The sequence below is a fragment of the Mustela nigripes genome, chromosome 5 (genome assembly GCF_022355385.1).
Source record: "Mustela nigripes isolate SB6536 chromosome 5, MUSNIG.SB6536, whole genome shotgun sequence".
Lineage (NCBI taxonomy): Eukaryota > Metazoa > Chordata > Mammalia > Carnivora > Mustelidae > Mustela > Mustela nigripes.
Genome location: NC_081561.1, coordinates 77,136,556 through 77,153,070, shown reverse-complemented (window position 1 = coordinate 77,153,070; position 16,515 = coordinate 77,136,556). Strand labels below are relative to the sequence as shown.

The following is a 16,515-nucleotide window of genomic DNA, read 5'->3' as shown; positions in this document are numbered from 1 at the left end:
TCTTTATTCCCTGTAGTTAACCAAAAGCAAATGCCACGTTAAATGGTGAGTTTGGTCACAGGGGAGGGTCTGTTCTGTGTTATTGTCCACCAGCAAATCCCTCCAGGCCTGTCAGCCTTGCTGCTACCTTGCAACCCTACTTCCTGACCCCATCCCCTCCCCCAACTCGTGCACTGTTGTCCAGACCGCAGCTTCTTGTGTAGCTTCAGAAGTTGAGTCAAGTGTCTGAAATGTTCCTCTGAGAGTGTAAGGGATCCAGCAATGTCATACTAGCCAAGTCAGTACTCCAAATTTAGGCAGCTGAGATGATTTAAGGAGCTATTGCCTATTCTCTGCCATACAGTATATTTTTTGTGTGTCCTCACATTATACGTAAGTCTGCTGTCTTTTTTTTTTTTTTAAAGATTTTATTTATTTATTTGACAGACAGAGATCACAAATAGGCAGAGAGGCAGGCAGAGAGAGAGGGAGGGAAACAGGCTCCCTGCTGAGCAGAGAGCCCAATGTGGGACTTAATCCCAGGACCCTGGGATCATGACCTGAGCCGAAAGCAGAGGCCTTAACCCACTGAGCCACCCAGGCACCCCAAGTCTGCTACTGTCTTGATCTCAAGTCAGATCAAGCTATTTTTTTACTTTTTATCCTGGAAAATTTCAAGTACATATAAAGGTGGAGAGACTAGCATAATGAACCTCCAGACACCCATCAGCCAGCTTCATCAACTATAAAGTCAAGATTAATTTTGTTCTACCTATATCCTTTACTATTCAGCCCCATTGGCTATTTGGGGGAAAAGACAAAAGCAGACATCATTTCATTTAATTTATCAGCAGATAATTCACTGAATACCTCTGAAACATAGGTGATTCTTAAAACAAACAATATAAGTCTCATACCTGAAAGCAATAGCAATAGTTCCTTAAGTATATCAGATCTTGTGTTAGAAATAAGATATGCCTGGTTGTCTTATAAAAATGTTTTCTTACAGTTTGAGTCAGGATCTCAGTAAGGTACACACATTGCAATTGAATGACACCTTTTAAGTCTCTTCCCATCTTTTTTTCCAAATTGGTTGAAGAAACTGGATTCCTTCTATAGAGTTTCCCGAAACATGATTCTGCTCATCGTCATTGCCAGTGAGGAGGGTGGAAATGGTTTTTCTCTTGCGAGTTTTTTAGAGCAACTTGTGTAGAAACTGGACTGTTATGTTTTAGTGCACTTTGCTGTTTTCCAAACACCTTCTATTCCTCAATTTCTCATACTTCACATATGATTTTTGTCTATCAGTTTCTTCATATGACATATATTCTAGAAATATATATTCTTTATGTCATATATTCTGGAGTTGTTCTGCCTGTGAGTTACTTCCTACTAAGATGAACTTCTGACTTGTTTTCCTGTGAATTAATAATTAAATTTTGAAACTTAATAGGTAGAGGTTTGAATTTCTGGGAAAACTACTCCATAATGAGTGCTGTGTTTTTTTCTATCAAGAGATACATAGCATCTGGTGCTTTTTGTTGCTGTTGCTGTTGTTTGTTTGTGTTTTTTTAATAAAATTACCAGTTGATCACTGTTATCTAAAAATATAGAGCAATTCTGGCCACTGGATCTTATTTTTTGTTTGTTTGTTTGTTTGTTTCCAGAGAGTAAGTATCTGAGAATGGGAGCCTGACTAGGCCCCCTTCATTTGAGAGCATTGCACTATGCTGTAGATTAAATGAATGTGGTCAAGTTGTTTGGAAATTGTATTCTCTACTTCAAGCAAAATTGAATCTGACAAAATGGACAAGTGTTCTTAAAAAATACTTAAAAAAAAAACCCCATCAGTCAAAGATTATACTATTGAAGACACCATTAAGAGAGTGAAAAGGCAGGCTATAGAGGGGGAAGCTTATTTGCAAAACAGGTAAAGGATACTAAAAAAGACTTGTATTCAAATATGTAAAGAACTCTTACCAATTAGTGACAAAAATATGGACAGCCCAGTAATGAAAATGGGCAAAATACTTGAACGGTACTTCACAAAATTGGTGTTTCACGATGGCCAATAAAACACCGAAGCTATTTAATCTTGTCATCCAAGAAATGTAAATAGAAACCACAATGAGGTAATACCATAGAATCATGGCATGATGAAGTAAAAAGTTGAACAGTACCAAATTGAAGCAAGATTGTAGAGAAACTGGAAGTTTGTGTATTCCCGGTGAGAATATATTCTGGAAAACAAGTTTGTGGAATCTACTAAAGGTGGACATACATACCCACTTTCACCCAACAATTAAATGCCTACCAAAAAAAAAAAAAAAAAAGCCACAGAAGCTTATGCATATGTGAAAAAAATGTTTACGTATGTGTACAAAAGCACATGTGTAGAAATATTCATAGCAGCATTTTTTATTATAGCTATAAAGTAGAAAAAAAACTCAAATGTTCTTCTGTAGTAGAGCAGATAAATAAATTTTGGTGTATTCATACAATGGACTACTCTGACATTAAAGATAAAAAGAAAGAATCCAGGCACAGAAAAGAATATACTCTATGATTTAGAGCATATAAAACTTCCAAACAAGTTTGAAACTTCCAAACAATAGAGAAATCTAATTATGACATTAGAAGTCAGGATACTAGTTAGCTTTGGGGAAGAGGGGTTGGGTTAAGGTGTGATGGAGCTGCTGGGACCTACCAATATTCTACTTCTAGATCTCAGTAGTACTTACACAGATGTATTCAGTGCATATCAAGTCATTGTGTTTTCATTATTCATGCTTTTTCTAAAAGTATTACATACTTCGAAAGATAAATGTATTAAAATATTATAATATGAACAAAAGTGATATGATATGAACAGTGATAAAAAAGAAAAGTAGAATTGACAGTTCTCACACTTCACATATTTCTCCACCAGCCACATTATGAGGAAAAAACTATAAGAAGACGAACTAATCATACCCATCAAGATGTTAGCCAAAAATCTGAAAATTTCAAGATAATTGAAATGAAAATTTACAAATATCCTCAGTGACAATGAATTTCACCATAGTTTATACTGTGTAATGTGATGTTAGCAGCTGGAAATTGAAGCCTTCATGGTTAACAATATATTTTCAAACTAATCAGAAAGAACGTGAAGACAATTGTTCACAGTTTTTCAGTGCTGTTTGTAATTATGTTGTAACCGATCCAGTACTTCATTGCATTCAAACCTCACTAAAATTAATGTTCAACTCTTTTGAGATTTTAAATAGAGACAAAGAAAAAAACACAGTTTATTATCAATATACCAGTCCTCCCTTAAAATAGCTAAAATAATACAAAGAGGCAATATGGTGAAAACCAAAACCGTTTCTTTTCCTGAAAATACTCTTGGAAGGTGCTTGGGAAAGAAATGCTGAAGAATTCAATGAGGTCATATAGGTAACAGGCACAAAATAGTACCTGGAATTTGGTAAGCACAAAATAACTGTTAGCTTTTACGATTATTTGTATGAACAAATGACTCAGTAAGGGAGATTTTCTGCAAAGTTGCCTGAGAGCTCGGTTTTTCTCCAACGTCTGTGTTTATTGTATCTGCTAGATTATGCTTCAATAATAAAATCCACGAGGTATTTTTTTTTTTTAATGCATGGGAAATCCCTGTTCTATTCCTTAATGACCTCTTGAGCAGAAGCATCACGTTATGGATGAACTGAGTCAGCACAACTGCTGTTAGAGCAATGGTGCTGCCTAGACTTCTGAAGGTGATTCTAAAAGGAGATTAACAACATAACTCCACCTCTGAAATGTATTCCCAGTGTCATTATAGACAAGTTCCTACAGCAAAGAAATTATAGCCAGAAGTTTACAAAGTTCTGGACAATGTTTTAAATAGGAGGCTGATTTATAGAAACAAATGTATAAAGTATAGTAGGACCCTCAGATACTTTGTGAGATGAGGAGTAACTGTGGTACACTTTTGTATGGTTTAAAGATTTGTGATTGTCTTGTGACAGATCATTTTTCTCCAAATTAAAGATGTGCTAATAGTAAACTTTATTTTGCACAAAGGTGACTGCTCAAATTTGTCTACCTTATCCACGGGGGCCTGTCCAGCAGTCTGGCATCTAGAAGAATGCCCACATAGGTGCTGGAGCTGACCCTTCAGTTAAAAGGAGCAAAAACAGCTGTAACAAAAGAATCAATTATCCTATCTAGAATATTTCAGAAATGGATTGTTTTCGAATATTTCTGATGTTTTGTGCTTCCATAGCTAAAAACAATGTAACTTCTCATTTTGCAAACTTTAAAAACTTGCAAACAGAATTTCTAACCACTTACAAAATCTTCCACAGGATTTCAGCATGTGTGTGTGTGTGTTTATCTTTTAAAAATGTATTTGGCAGAGAGAGAGAGAGCACAAGCAGGGGAAGCAGCAGGCAAGCAAGAGGGAGAAGCAGGCTCCCGCACGCAGAGCAAGGGTCCCAGTGTGGGGCTTGATCACAGGACCCTGGGATCATGACTTGAACTGAAAGCAGACGCTTAACCAACTGAGCCACCCAGGGACCACTTCAGTGTGTTTTAAATCCCATAGTTAGGGGCAGCTGGAGGCTCAGTCGGTTAAGTAGCTGACTCTTGTTGATTTCTGCTCAGAACATGATCTCAGGGTCCTGTAATGGAGCCCTGCATCAGGCTGTGCCCTCACTTGGGAGTCTGCTGTCTCTTCTCCTCCCCTCTGCCCCTTCCCCTGCTCAAGCGCACACTCCCTCTCTTTCAAATAAATAGTGAATTTAAAAAATCCAATAGTTATGGACGCCTGGGTGGCTCAATCAGTTAAGCATCTGCCTTTGGCTCAGGTCATGATCCCAGAGTCCTGGTATTGAGTCCTACATGGGGCTCCTTGCTCCCGAGGAGACTCCTTCTCCTTCTGCCTGTCGCTCTTCCTACTTGTTCTTGCTCTCTCTCTTCTTGACAAATAAATTAAAAAAAATCATTTGAAAAATCCAATAGTTAAATATTAATTAATTGACCCTCACTTTGACATCAGGGAAGATAGGAATTTACCAGCCAATTTCAACAATATCTTTGCAAAATTAGTAGGCATCATTGAAAAGATGTATCATGACTTACAGCAACTAACAATGTACTTTTCTCATTTGGATCTGTGTACCTTTGTGAAGTATCATTTTTAGCAGTGACAGCCATGAAAACCCAGTATATCAATCCACTGAATTATGAAACAAACCACTGAATTGCTATATCACAAAATGTTAAATCAAGATTTAAAAAATAATGAAAATGATTCAACCGTGTTTCTCAATACTAGCAATAAATAATTTTGCTTAAAATATTTTTACTTCAACTTTAATCAACTTTATTATTTTAAAATGTCTACTTTGAATTTGTTTTATAATGTACATGATATATTATCAGTAGAGTAAATATACCTAATTATATATGTTAGTAGAGTACATACATACATAATTTTATGTATATATACATGTGTGGCATTTATGTCTTATGCTTCAAGTTTTTATTAGGCACATGTAATCAGAGTAGTTCAGAGATCACTGATTTAGAGGTTGGCAGGAAAGAGAAAAGATGGCAAAACAGATGAGTGAATAAAGATCCAAGACATTAAAGGAAGATGAGAAAACAGTGTTACTGGAGATTGAGGGGAAATTTTTTTTTTTTCAAATGATGAGATGGTTATCAGAGTGACGTTCAGCAGAAAGCTCAAGAACTGTGAGATCTGAGAAAAGGCCATGGGATTTATGACTGATGGCTAAAAAGTTATTGGTGAAAATATTTTCAGTCAAGTGGTAAGAACAGAAACCAGATTGCGCTCTGTAAATACCCAGATATTAAGTGAGTGGGAGGGGAAGAAAAAGACCAGGAAGAATAGATTACTCTTACTAAAGCTTGGCAGAAAATGAATGAGGCAGTGGAGAGCGGGGTCAGAGAGTACAATGCAAGTGGGCAGAGTAATTGATAAAGTCAAAGTGGGAGTAGGGGGGAGTGTCGCAGTCAAAGCAGGAGGCACTGACTTTAGAAAGAAGACAGTACCCTTTGTAAGAAAGATGAGAGATCAAGTGCATTTCTAAGATGAGACAGGGAAAGCTGTGGGAATTGATTTCAGATGGCCACAATCTCGATCAATTACACGATTAAAGAACTTCCTAAGATTGCGGAATGCCAGGCGGTAACTGCGAGCTTGCTAAAGGAGGAAAAAAATTGAAATATTGTCCCTGGACCCCTCACAAGGAACTCAAAGAGAGATCCTCAGATAACTGAGAAAACTTGAGGACCTGGATATCACCTGGCAACATAAGAGTTAGATGCATCATACTCATCAAAATCATTTCTAACTCAAATAATAATAGAGCAGTGTTTTACATCAGGTTGCCAGGAGAGATACCTTCCAAAGACTTACATGGAAGCCTGTGTTTTCATACCCAGAAGGTTAAAATGATTTCAAATGTAATTTTTTAAGAAATGAATTTAGAATACTTTTCCTAGACACAGAACTATTATATGGTACACTGCCGTTCCCATCTGCCATCTGCAGCAAGTGTTGCTCTGCTGGACACTTTTCAAATGCTATTCATATGTCTACTGATTAAACACTAATTGCATGAAAAACTAATCTAAACAAAAAATATGTCACATACTTTATTCTACTGTAATTTCTGTTTCTCTAATTCAGACCAAGATTAATTTTCCTGCCCTTTGCCTACAGATTGCCCCCATGGCATCTAAGAGTTATAATTTTCCAATTAAAATAGGAGCTATGAAAGTTTGAACAATAGTTATGGGAATTAGTAATTTTACAGTTTGCAGGAAGACAAAATAAAGAGAAAGAAGAAAATTTATTTATATACAGAATTATTCCAGTGTCCATGAATCATTGTAAGTGAGCTGACCTTGGTATTTTGTAGGGAATGCCCTGACCATAGCAGCTCTGATACAGCAAACCCTTTGGCTTGCTTGTCCATTATCTGGAGTGACGTTGCTAACGTCTTTGAGGGCTTGAGGGCAGCCGGACCTCTCATTTATCTCCTTAAGATTAATAAATGTACAGATTAGCTGTCTCTTCTGGCCTCATTTTCAAATAAAGATACATTGGTTAAGCCTTGCTTCAAGTGTCCATTTCATTTATGGCTAAATTTATAGAAGATCAGAATAGCAAGAGGCAGATTGAATTGAGCTTGACAAAGGGGTGTGAAGAGGTTCTTTACCTTGAGTACTCTGAAGGAAAATTCTTAAACTTGTTTAAATCAAACACGGTGTGTGATTATATTGAGTTCTTCCTGCTCTCATGAGCTAGGATTTCCTTTTTCCCAAGAGGGTGGTCAAATCAACATTAAATCAGAATGCTGGCACTTCTAGAAGTCAATCTATCCAGTTCCCTGTTTCCAGCAGGGAAGATAGAGAAAGAAGCAACTGAAATATATGCATACTAATAATATCTTTCCTTAATACATGATATGTTCTAGAAATATGTCTTTGAAAATGAAGGTTTAAAGGAGTTTTAACAATGAATGATTTCTTTCCCAGAGAACATGGAACAATCTTTGATATATGATGCCTGATCATAGTTCTAGTTCTCTAGTAGTTCCAGCAGGGAGGGATTTGTTTTCTTGGATCTGGTCTCAGTAAATTCAGCAGTTAGAAGAAGTTCTTGAAGGGCTGAGATGGAAAGCTGTCATTTTTTTTTCCATCAGAGCAAGTAGGGAAGCAGATACAGGCTTTCCCCCACCACTCCCCATAGGCCAATTGCCTCTTTTCTGATCCAAGAGAAAGAGTAGGGCAGACAGAAGACCCCAAATCTTCAATGTCCTGAACTTCTGGTAGTACTTACAGTAGGCAAGAAAGGGATCTGTCCCACTTGTTCACTACAATTGGGCCGAGAGTGTCTAAACATGATCTGTTATTATTGAGAGCCCCAGTTAGCTGCCAGTTCAGAGTCCAGCCAGCACGGTACCATTTGAAGAAGGTGTGTTTGGTTGAAGCGGGGTAGGGGAAGCCCTTGCTGAAGAGGGTAAGGGATACTAGCAAGGAGTCTGACATGGGAGGGCCACAGCCTGGAACTCTGGGATGGGCAGGAGAGGTGACAGTGGGCTTTTGATGCACTGATGAAACCCCCTAAAGCTACAAGGGACAGGAAAGGTGCCAAAGATGGTTCGTCGGGATTGGGAGGAACAAACTCAAAAGGACTCTCTTGGAGTTGGTATAAAGAACATATTCGGGACACCTGGGTGGCTTAGTGGGTTAAAGCCTCTGCCTTCGGCTCAGGTCATGATCCCAGAGTCCTGGGATCGAGCCCCTGAATTGGGCTCTCTGCTCCACGTGCTCCCCCCCACTTCCTTCCTGCCTCTCTCCCTACTTGTGATCTCTGTCTGTCAAATAAATAAATAAAATCTTTTTTTTTAAAGAACATATTCTGCGTAAAAAGACAGTTTATTAGTATAGATGGATGATTTTATGAAACCTCACGTTATTGTCTGAAAGAGAGCACTGTTTGTATGGATGATCAACTTCAAATTATTTTTCAGTTTAGATTCTTGCTTGTTTAAATATTTTCCTCAGAAAAACCCAACATTTGCCTCCATTTAATTGGGTCTTTATAATGCACCATGAGAAATTTATTAGTTTTTTTAAACCACTTAATAATCTTCTGAATTATTTATGGTGATTCAACCATATAACAAACAAAAGAGAAAACACACATACACATTAAAAGACAGATGCATAGAGGATTACATGTTCTCCTGGAATGATAATTTGAATATTCAAACCTGTGTTTCTTATGATTGGATTTGGAACTTCATTTATTTATTTTAATGTATAGTTTCTGAATTACTGTTACCACTGTTCTTAAGTATAATTTAATTCTGAGGAAGAAAAGTTACTTAATGAGAAATTTCTTCCCAAATATCACTTGAAATGTCTTCTCACATATCCCTTGAATTCACTTTTCTGAAGTGAAAAAGTACAGGCTGTGGAAAGGAGCAGTTGTTTATATAAGGAGAGAAGAGGATGCTTTTTATAGTCTGTTAGGAGAGTGATTGATTTTTTTTTTTTTAACCAAGTAAAAAGTAAAGTACGTTATCTGGGGTACTTTGTGTTGTGTAAAATGTGAATGACGGTTAGTCCCTGGGTCAAGACAGGCCCTGTGTGACTTTCTAAAAAAAATGAGTTTAGCCCTTGGGGAGAAAGGACACGAACGAATGTAATCACGAACCTGAAATCTCAATGAATTGTTTAGAAAAGGATGATTTTTTTCCCCAACAATATGGCCATAGGTAAGAGATGAAAGATGAAAGATGGATTTGAAAAAAGAAAATATTTTGGGGGGTAATATTTATTTGTTCCTTTCTCCTTCATAAGAAAAATATTCAGTGTCTTATAATTGGATAATTGCTTTCAACAGAAACCCTAAAAGCAATATACAAACTATAAGCTAAGAATAACATGAAAAATAATTCAATAGTCATTTATATTAGCAGGCAGGATTATAACAACTCATTTCCAATGACAAGTTAAGTCAGAATTACACAAAACAACAGGGTTTATTTTTGAACTATGCCTATAGAATAGTCAGAAAGACTTGATGTGTGCCAGTTCAAATTTATCTCTATTCCTCTCTATTCTCTGCACACATTTTATTTTTCTCGTTTTCCTCTGGACTTAATCTTCAGGTTGAAGACTTGACATCATTGAAGTAGTACCTGGCAGAGTTTTATTTCTTCCATTATTGTCAAGTCACAATTTCTTCCCTAGGGAATATGGGGCCAATGTGTATACACACTAAGTTCTCAATTTCTCTAATATAACCATTCTTTGATTTATAATTTTCATAGATAGTAACCAATCTAACTTGAGCCACAGAAATAGATGGGATACCGTATAGTGTTTGCAAGGATTGCCACAGGGAATTTATTTAAAACCACAAAATTTGCAATGTGTGTGTGTTTTTTTAACAGATCAAACAAGTTAAAATATGTGTTCCTTTCAAATACATACTAAGTGTTACTGTTAAAAGTGACTGCATATCACTTCTAACATAGGAACATGTGCCGATGTTGTATCCATTGATAGACTAGCCAAAGAAAAAGTCATAAAAATTAAGTCTATATTTATTCATGCATTTCTCCATTAATTTAGTGTGTAGTTATTTAATACCTACTATATTTAAAACTCTGAGCTAGGGGTGCCTGGGTGGCTCCGTCAGTTAAGGGTCTGCCTCCAACACAGGTCCTGACCCTGGGTTCTGGGATCAAGTCCCCCAGGTGCTCCCTGATCAGCGAGGACTCTGCTTCTTCCTCCCCCTCTGTCCATCCCCCCACTCATGCTCTCTTTCTCCTTTCAATAAATAAATAAAAGCTTTTTAAAATTGTTTTTAAAAAGCCCTGCGATAAGGACTGAGAACAACGAATAGTACAAGCATAGTCCTTATTCTGAGTGAGTTTATGTTTTAACCAGAGAGATAGATATTAAACAACAAACCAGGTATTATTTAATTATATTGTGAAAACTGTATCACAGTGAAACTACAAGGTACTCAAAGACTAGAGAACAAAGGTGCTGGCTAAATGCTACATGGTAAGGGAAAACCTACAGGAATTTGAGACATACTTAGTAAAATTAAGGAGGAAGAGTTTGTGAAGAATGTTCTAGGCAAACAGAAAAGCCAAGCCTTAAGATAAGAAGGAAGAGTGGTGTAATGGTAGAGCTTAAAGACATTAGAATCAGAATCTAGAGTGCTGATTATGGCGCACAGGCCTAGAGTCATCTCATTTAATAAATCTCTCCTTATCCCTGGAGTCATAAATACATAGACAGTAAGTTAAGCCATGTGATCATTGGAATTATCCAGGATGGTACAAAGAAAACTGGGCCAATACCAAAACTTTGAGAAAGTCTTAACAGTCAATTGTTTAGGTAAAGAAGGTCAAACCAAGAACAGGACTAAGAATGAGTAGTGAGAGAGGTAGGAGGGACATCAAAGCCAAGGAAAGGGAGTGACTAGACATGTCAAATGTTGCTGAGGGGTAAAGCTGCATAAAGGCTGACACTCTACTGGCCAGATGAAAGTTTTCAAACTGGGATGGATATTGTGTAGAGAACAAAGGAAAATGAACCTAGAAGGCTGGTGAATATAGGGGAAAGCAAAGGGATCAGTGAGGCTTGGATTCTGGTGAGGCCCAAGAAGTATTGTAGTGGAAAAAGCAGTATTGGAGATGGGAGCTTGGCTGGACTACAGACAATAAAGAATAGGAGATTAGGTGAGAGAGAGAGTAACACAGTCATTTTGGAGGTGGAAAAGGTTATGACAGGTTTCAGGTCTGATTCTGGGGATGAAAGTCTAAGGTAGAGAAGTGTAAAGTTCATTTTTAATAAAGAGATCTGGTCAGGATATTGAGTAGAATGTCTGTGCCGATGTGAACATCAACCAGGATCTTGGGGCTAGAAGGGAAAACTAGGATCTAGTCTTTTTATGAAAGATGGATTGTGACTAGAGATTAGTAGATAGTTGGTTCCAGCAAGAGGGGAGATGGTGCATAGCTAGCTGGCAGGAATATAAAAGAAGCAAGGATATTTAGCAAGGAGGGAAGGAAATAATGAAAAATACAAGCTGAGAGTATCTAGGGTGTGGAGGAATAAGCAGCCATCTTTGTTTGCAGGAGAAATACTGTCTTCAATGGAGAATGGAATTTTAGTCAAGGTAGGGAGGTAGAGACAATGTTCTGAAATAAAGCTGAATATGCAGTGAAAATTGCAAACTACAGAGCAAAGTTCTGAAGGCACTGTGGAGGAATCCAAGGGATAAGAAAGAAGAGAGAGAAAGAGGAAGGGACTGATGATTAATGGAAGGCGATTGGACAGTGAAGAATGGAGCATCGTGGGGAAAATCAATACCTGTGAATGGTTTGGAGAACCAGGGAACTGGAGAGAGGGACTGACTGTAAGTAGACAAGGTTGGAGAATATGACAGGGTCAGTAGCTTAAGAAACATCTACCTCACATTACATTAGGACTAGGGAACAGGAGCTCATCTGTACCAAGTAAAGGTAAGGAGAGAGTGGAAAACTTGACATGGCTTGACTAGATAGAGGAGACCCCATTGTGGGGGTGCCTCTAGAAAAATGGGGTTCTTAATTATTGAAGCGCTAATTTGTTCATAAAATGCCCAATCTGCCAGAGGTTTGCACCCAGATGCACCAGGCCTGTGTAGTACTTGACCCATTATGATCTATCAGCCTTGATCTGCTCAGCCTTTCAAGTTACAGATTTCAGGTTTAAGAACTTTACTGAAGTTCTGTGTTTCTTCTTTGAAGTCTGGGGTATATTATAATACGTGAAATTCTCATGACCTTACATTTTCCCCTCAATGTTTTAATATTATCAATTGAAAGTGATAATTGTTTTAATCCTGTCAATTGAAATTTTAATATTACCGATTAAAATTGCTATGAAAAAGCAAGAAGCTACCTTTCTTATTTAATCTAGTTTACTGCTCAGTACTGAAAAACTATGATTTAATAATCATCTAATCATTTGAAATAATAATATACTTTCCAAAGGCATCTAATATCAAAATCAGGAAAGTACTTAAATGCTGGTTGAATCTGCTTCTTTTCAAAGCTGTGTGCTAAGACAAACTATGTGTCAGGCTTGACAATAAATTAAAAAATTCAAACTGAGTGATGGACTTACATTTTTGTGGGCTGTGGATGAATCAAATATAAGTAGGTGTAGTAGTTTTGTTTTGATCAATGCTGATATTCAAATTCTGATCTTTTGAGTTGCCCTCTGTTATTACCTGGATCCCAACTTTTGTTATTAAAGAAGGAATTTGAGAATTATCTACAAATGACTTACCACATTCTTATCTTTTAAAGGTTTTATTTATTTATTTGTGTGTATGTGTGAAAGAGAGGTAGCACAAGCAGAGGGAGTGGTAGGCAGAGAGAGAAGCAGGATCCCTGCTGATCAGGGAGCCCAATGTGGTACTTGATCCCAAGACCCTGGGATCATGGTCTGAGCCAAAGGCAGACACTTAACTGACTGAGGCACCCATGCATCCCACACACTCTAGCTTAATTCTCCACTTGAATAATTTAAGAAACTAGTTTAAACCATTTAAAGTCTGAGACTATGTCATATTTACATATTACATTTTATATATTGCATTTGTTTTCTCATACCCAGTATCTGGGATTCTATAGATAAATGGCTTTTGGAGATATCATTTATCTATTGCCACACAATGCTGCATACTTACCAGAAAAACTTAATGCATATAGCTAAAACCACATTATTTAATCCTTGAAGCTGTGGGATTCAGCTGACCTGACTTAGTTTCAACTGACTTAGGGTGGGTTCACCCAGATATCTGGGGTTCCATTGGCTATTGACTGTCTCAGCTCTGAGGACTAGGGTAAACTGACTTTATTCTCGGTCCTGCCGAAATTCCAGCAATCTAGTCTAGGCATGGCATGGTCAAAGGACAAGAGTGATCAAAGTCAATTGCGAAAGTCTCTTTCAAGTCTCTGTCTATGTCCATGTGCCAATATCCTATTAATCCAGAAGAAGTCACATGTATGCGTCAAAAGTCAGAGTAGGAGGGCATGGCAAAATTACATGGAAAGGACATGGATATGGAGAGAGGTAAAGAATTAGGGCTGTCAGTGTGACCAGTCCACCGCACTGAATGGGTTAATGAATTAATGAATTGTAGAGTGGCATGAAGAGCACTGGACTCCTAAAGGTTGGGAGACATATCCCTGAGGCTCGGCACCATTCATTCTGTTTATTTGGACCAGTTATTTAATTATGGTGGGCAGTAATTTCCTTATTGGGTGGAAAAGAATTTACCATGCTAATGGACATCAGAAGAAAGCAGGAGTGGCAATCCTTATATCAGATCAATTAGATTTTAAGCCAAAGACTATAATAAGAGATAAGGAAGGACACTATATCATACTCAAAGGGTCTGTCCAACAAGAAGATTTAACAATTTTAAATATCTATGCCCCCAACGTGGGAGCAGCCAACTATATAAACCAAACTTTAAAAGCCTTTCAATCAAGCTTCTAATGAAGGTTTTAATAAATTTAATGCTACACATGGTCTGTAGGAGGAACTTAAGGAAAATGCTCATCATCCTTCCTTTAGTGAACCAAAATGGTTAATGTGGATGGCTAAAGTCGACTGGCTAACTTTGCCTGCATGAATCTAGAATACTATGTAGCCATATTTAAACTGAAAAAATTCTAATCTGAATTTGGATATGAAGCAAAGTGCCAAAAGTTCCATTTCCTACTTAGGTCTTTAGTTTTTGCTCCTATCTGATGATTCTTTTGAAGCATACAATATGATAGAATAACATCAAACACTATGACATCTCTTATATGGGAGATGTGTTTTAAGGTCCATTGATGTTGTGCGTTAATAATTCATTGTTAGGATGAATTATTATTCTTAAACTGACTGGAGGAGCTTTGTCAAGTTTGAATAATGCTGATACAAATGTGGGCTAATTTAAACTAGCTGTTATGATTTCGTTTATAAAAAGTCTACAGATAATGCGGAAATGAAACCTGCTCTTCATTATACAATATGTAATTATGTGATATATAATGAAATTCTGGATAATTTAACTATAATAATAAAAACCGAGTGAAAATGTTTTAAATGAAAAATATCTTCTAAGTTTCACAAGAAGAAAATGATATACTCAAATGGGATTTGAAGATGATTTTCCGAGTCTGAGATGACTTATTCTGGTCACTTAGATCATCTCAAAAATTCCGTGCCTAGATTACCAAAATATATTGACGAAAGTGTAATTTGTAAGTCACTTTGACATATAGAATGTTCTGATTCAGATATACAAACATAACTTGCCATATGATAAATGTTTATCCTTGTCATATCTCTGGGAAGCATTTATTTTGGACTGATAATTTACTTGTGGAATCAGTCACTCTGGCCTCTGTCATTTCAGAGTCTCCATTTAGACATATCCAAGAAACCGCGCTCAAATCAAGCTGGCCTGGATTCAAAAGTACCAGTTGGTTGTCAGAGTGATTTGACCGAATTGGAGAAAGAGAGAAGCAAGAGTGGGGCAGCTCAACTAGCAGCCCCCAGTGTAACCACAGGTCGGTGAAACCACATGTTACTGGTTTTAACTGTTTACATGCCACAAGCCTAATTTACAGATTCTAACTTCCACTTTGCTTGGAATATAAGGCTCCGTCAATGTGACTGCCTCAACTGCAAATCTCACTGAAATGTTTTAGGGGTTTCTGGGTTCCCCGCCCAACTCTTGATTTCAGCTGAAGTCGTGATCTTGGGGTGTTAAGATCCAGCCCAGTGGTGGGCTCTGCATTCATTCGGGAGTCTACTTCAAGATTCTTTCTCTTTCTGCACCGCACCCTGTTGTGTGCACTCTCTCTCTCTCGAATAAATAAACAAATCTTTAAAAAAAGAAATGTAGTTTTTTAAGAAAGATTTTATTTATTTATTTGACAGAGATCACAAGTAGGCAGAGAGGCTGGGCAGAGAGAGAGGAGGAAAGAGGTTCCCTGTTGAGCCGGGCTCTGGGATCATGACCTGAGACGATGGTAGAGGCTAAGGTAAGGTGCCTGAGCCACCCAGGAGCCCAAGAAATGTAGTTTTAAGTGCAGTATAATATTAAACACAATGATAGGTCTGTTCATTTTTCCTTTTTATTAGAGTTTTCTCATTTATGGTTTTCACAGCCAAGAAGTGTTTAATATTGCTTGTATTATCTTGACAGTAATGTTTTTAAATTTTTGGTAGAATTAAAAAAAGGATTAATGGGGTGAAAAAAGGTTATAGTAATTGAGATGTCTTTAACTTAAAGATGCGTCAGATAAATAACCTAATATAGATTTGAATTACAATAGTTTTGTTTCTAGAGATGATGATCTGATGTTTTTTGTCTCTACTAAAAGCAAAACAAGAGTAAATGGACTTCCGGAGAAGTTGACAGCGTTCAGACTAACTTTTATATTGTAAAAATCTGGGATGAGTTAGCAAGGGAAATGAGAATTTTCTTTCTTGGATATATTTTAGACACACCAAAGCAGCTCAATTTCTATCACACTTTATCTTTGAAACTTCACATTTCGTTTGTAGGAAAATGGAAATTGTAATTATTCTTAAGCATATGGTTTGTTCCTTTCCCCTCCTTATTTGGTTTTCTAGCTAGCACTTTTTTTTTTCCCCCTCCAAGGGCATGTAAAAGTCAAAACACTAGATATAAAGTCTCTGAAGTGTTTCTGCTCAAACTCTGTCTGTACAATCTGGGTTCTTTCATGTAGTTAGCTTACTGGCTTTTGACACTTGTATAAAAATATCCCATAGAGCTTTTCTTACTGCCTTTTCATTGACTCTTGTTGAGTGATAAAAATGAAATCCTGGGAAGGGCTTTGAAAACCACGCATATTGCAATTCCTGTAAATTTCAAATACTAATCAAGCATGACTATAAAGAAACAAGTACTGC

General features: G+C 37.2%; 1 protein-coding gene across 1 annotated transcript in view; it reads left to right on the top strand.

The window, feature by feature from the left end:
- Positions 1-16,515, top strand: part of THEMIS (thymocyte selection associated) — a 183,326-nt gene that overhangs the window by 154,419 nt on the left and 12,392 nt on the right. The window contains exon 5 of the mRNA XM_059399149.1: positions 14,990-15,143. Coding sequence (XP_059255132.1) covers positions 14,990-15,143 — 154 coding nt within the window. The remainder of the gene's footprint in view (positions 1-14,989; positions 15,144-16,515) is intronic.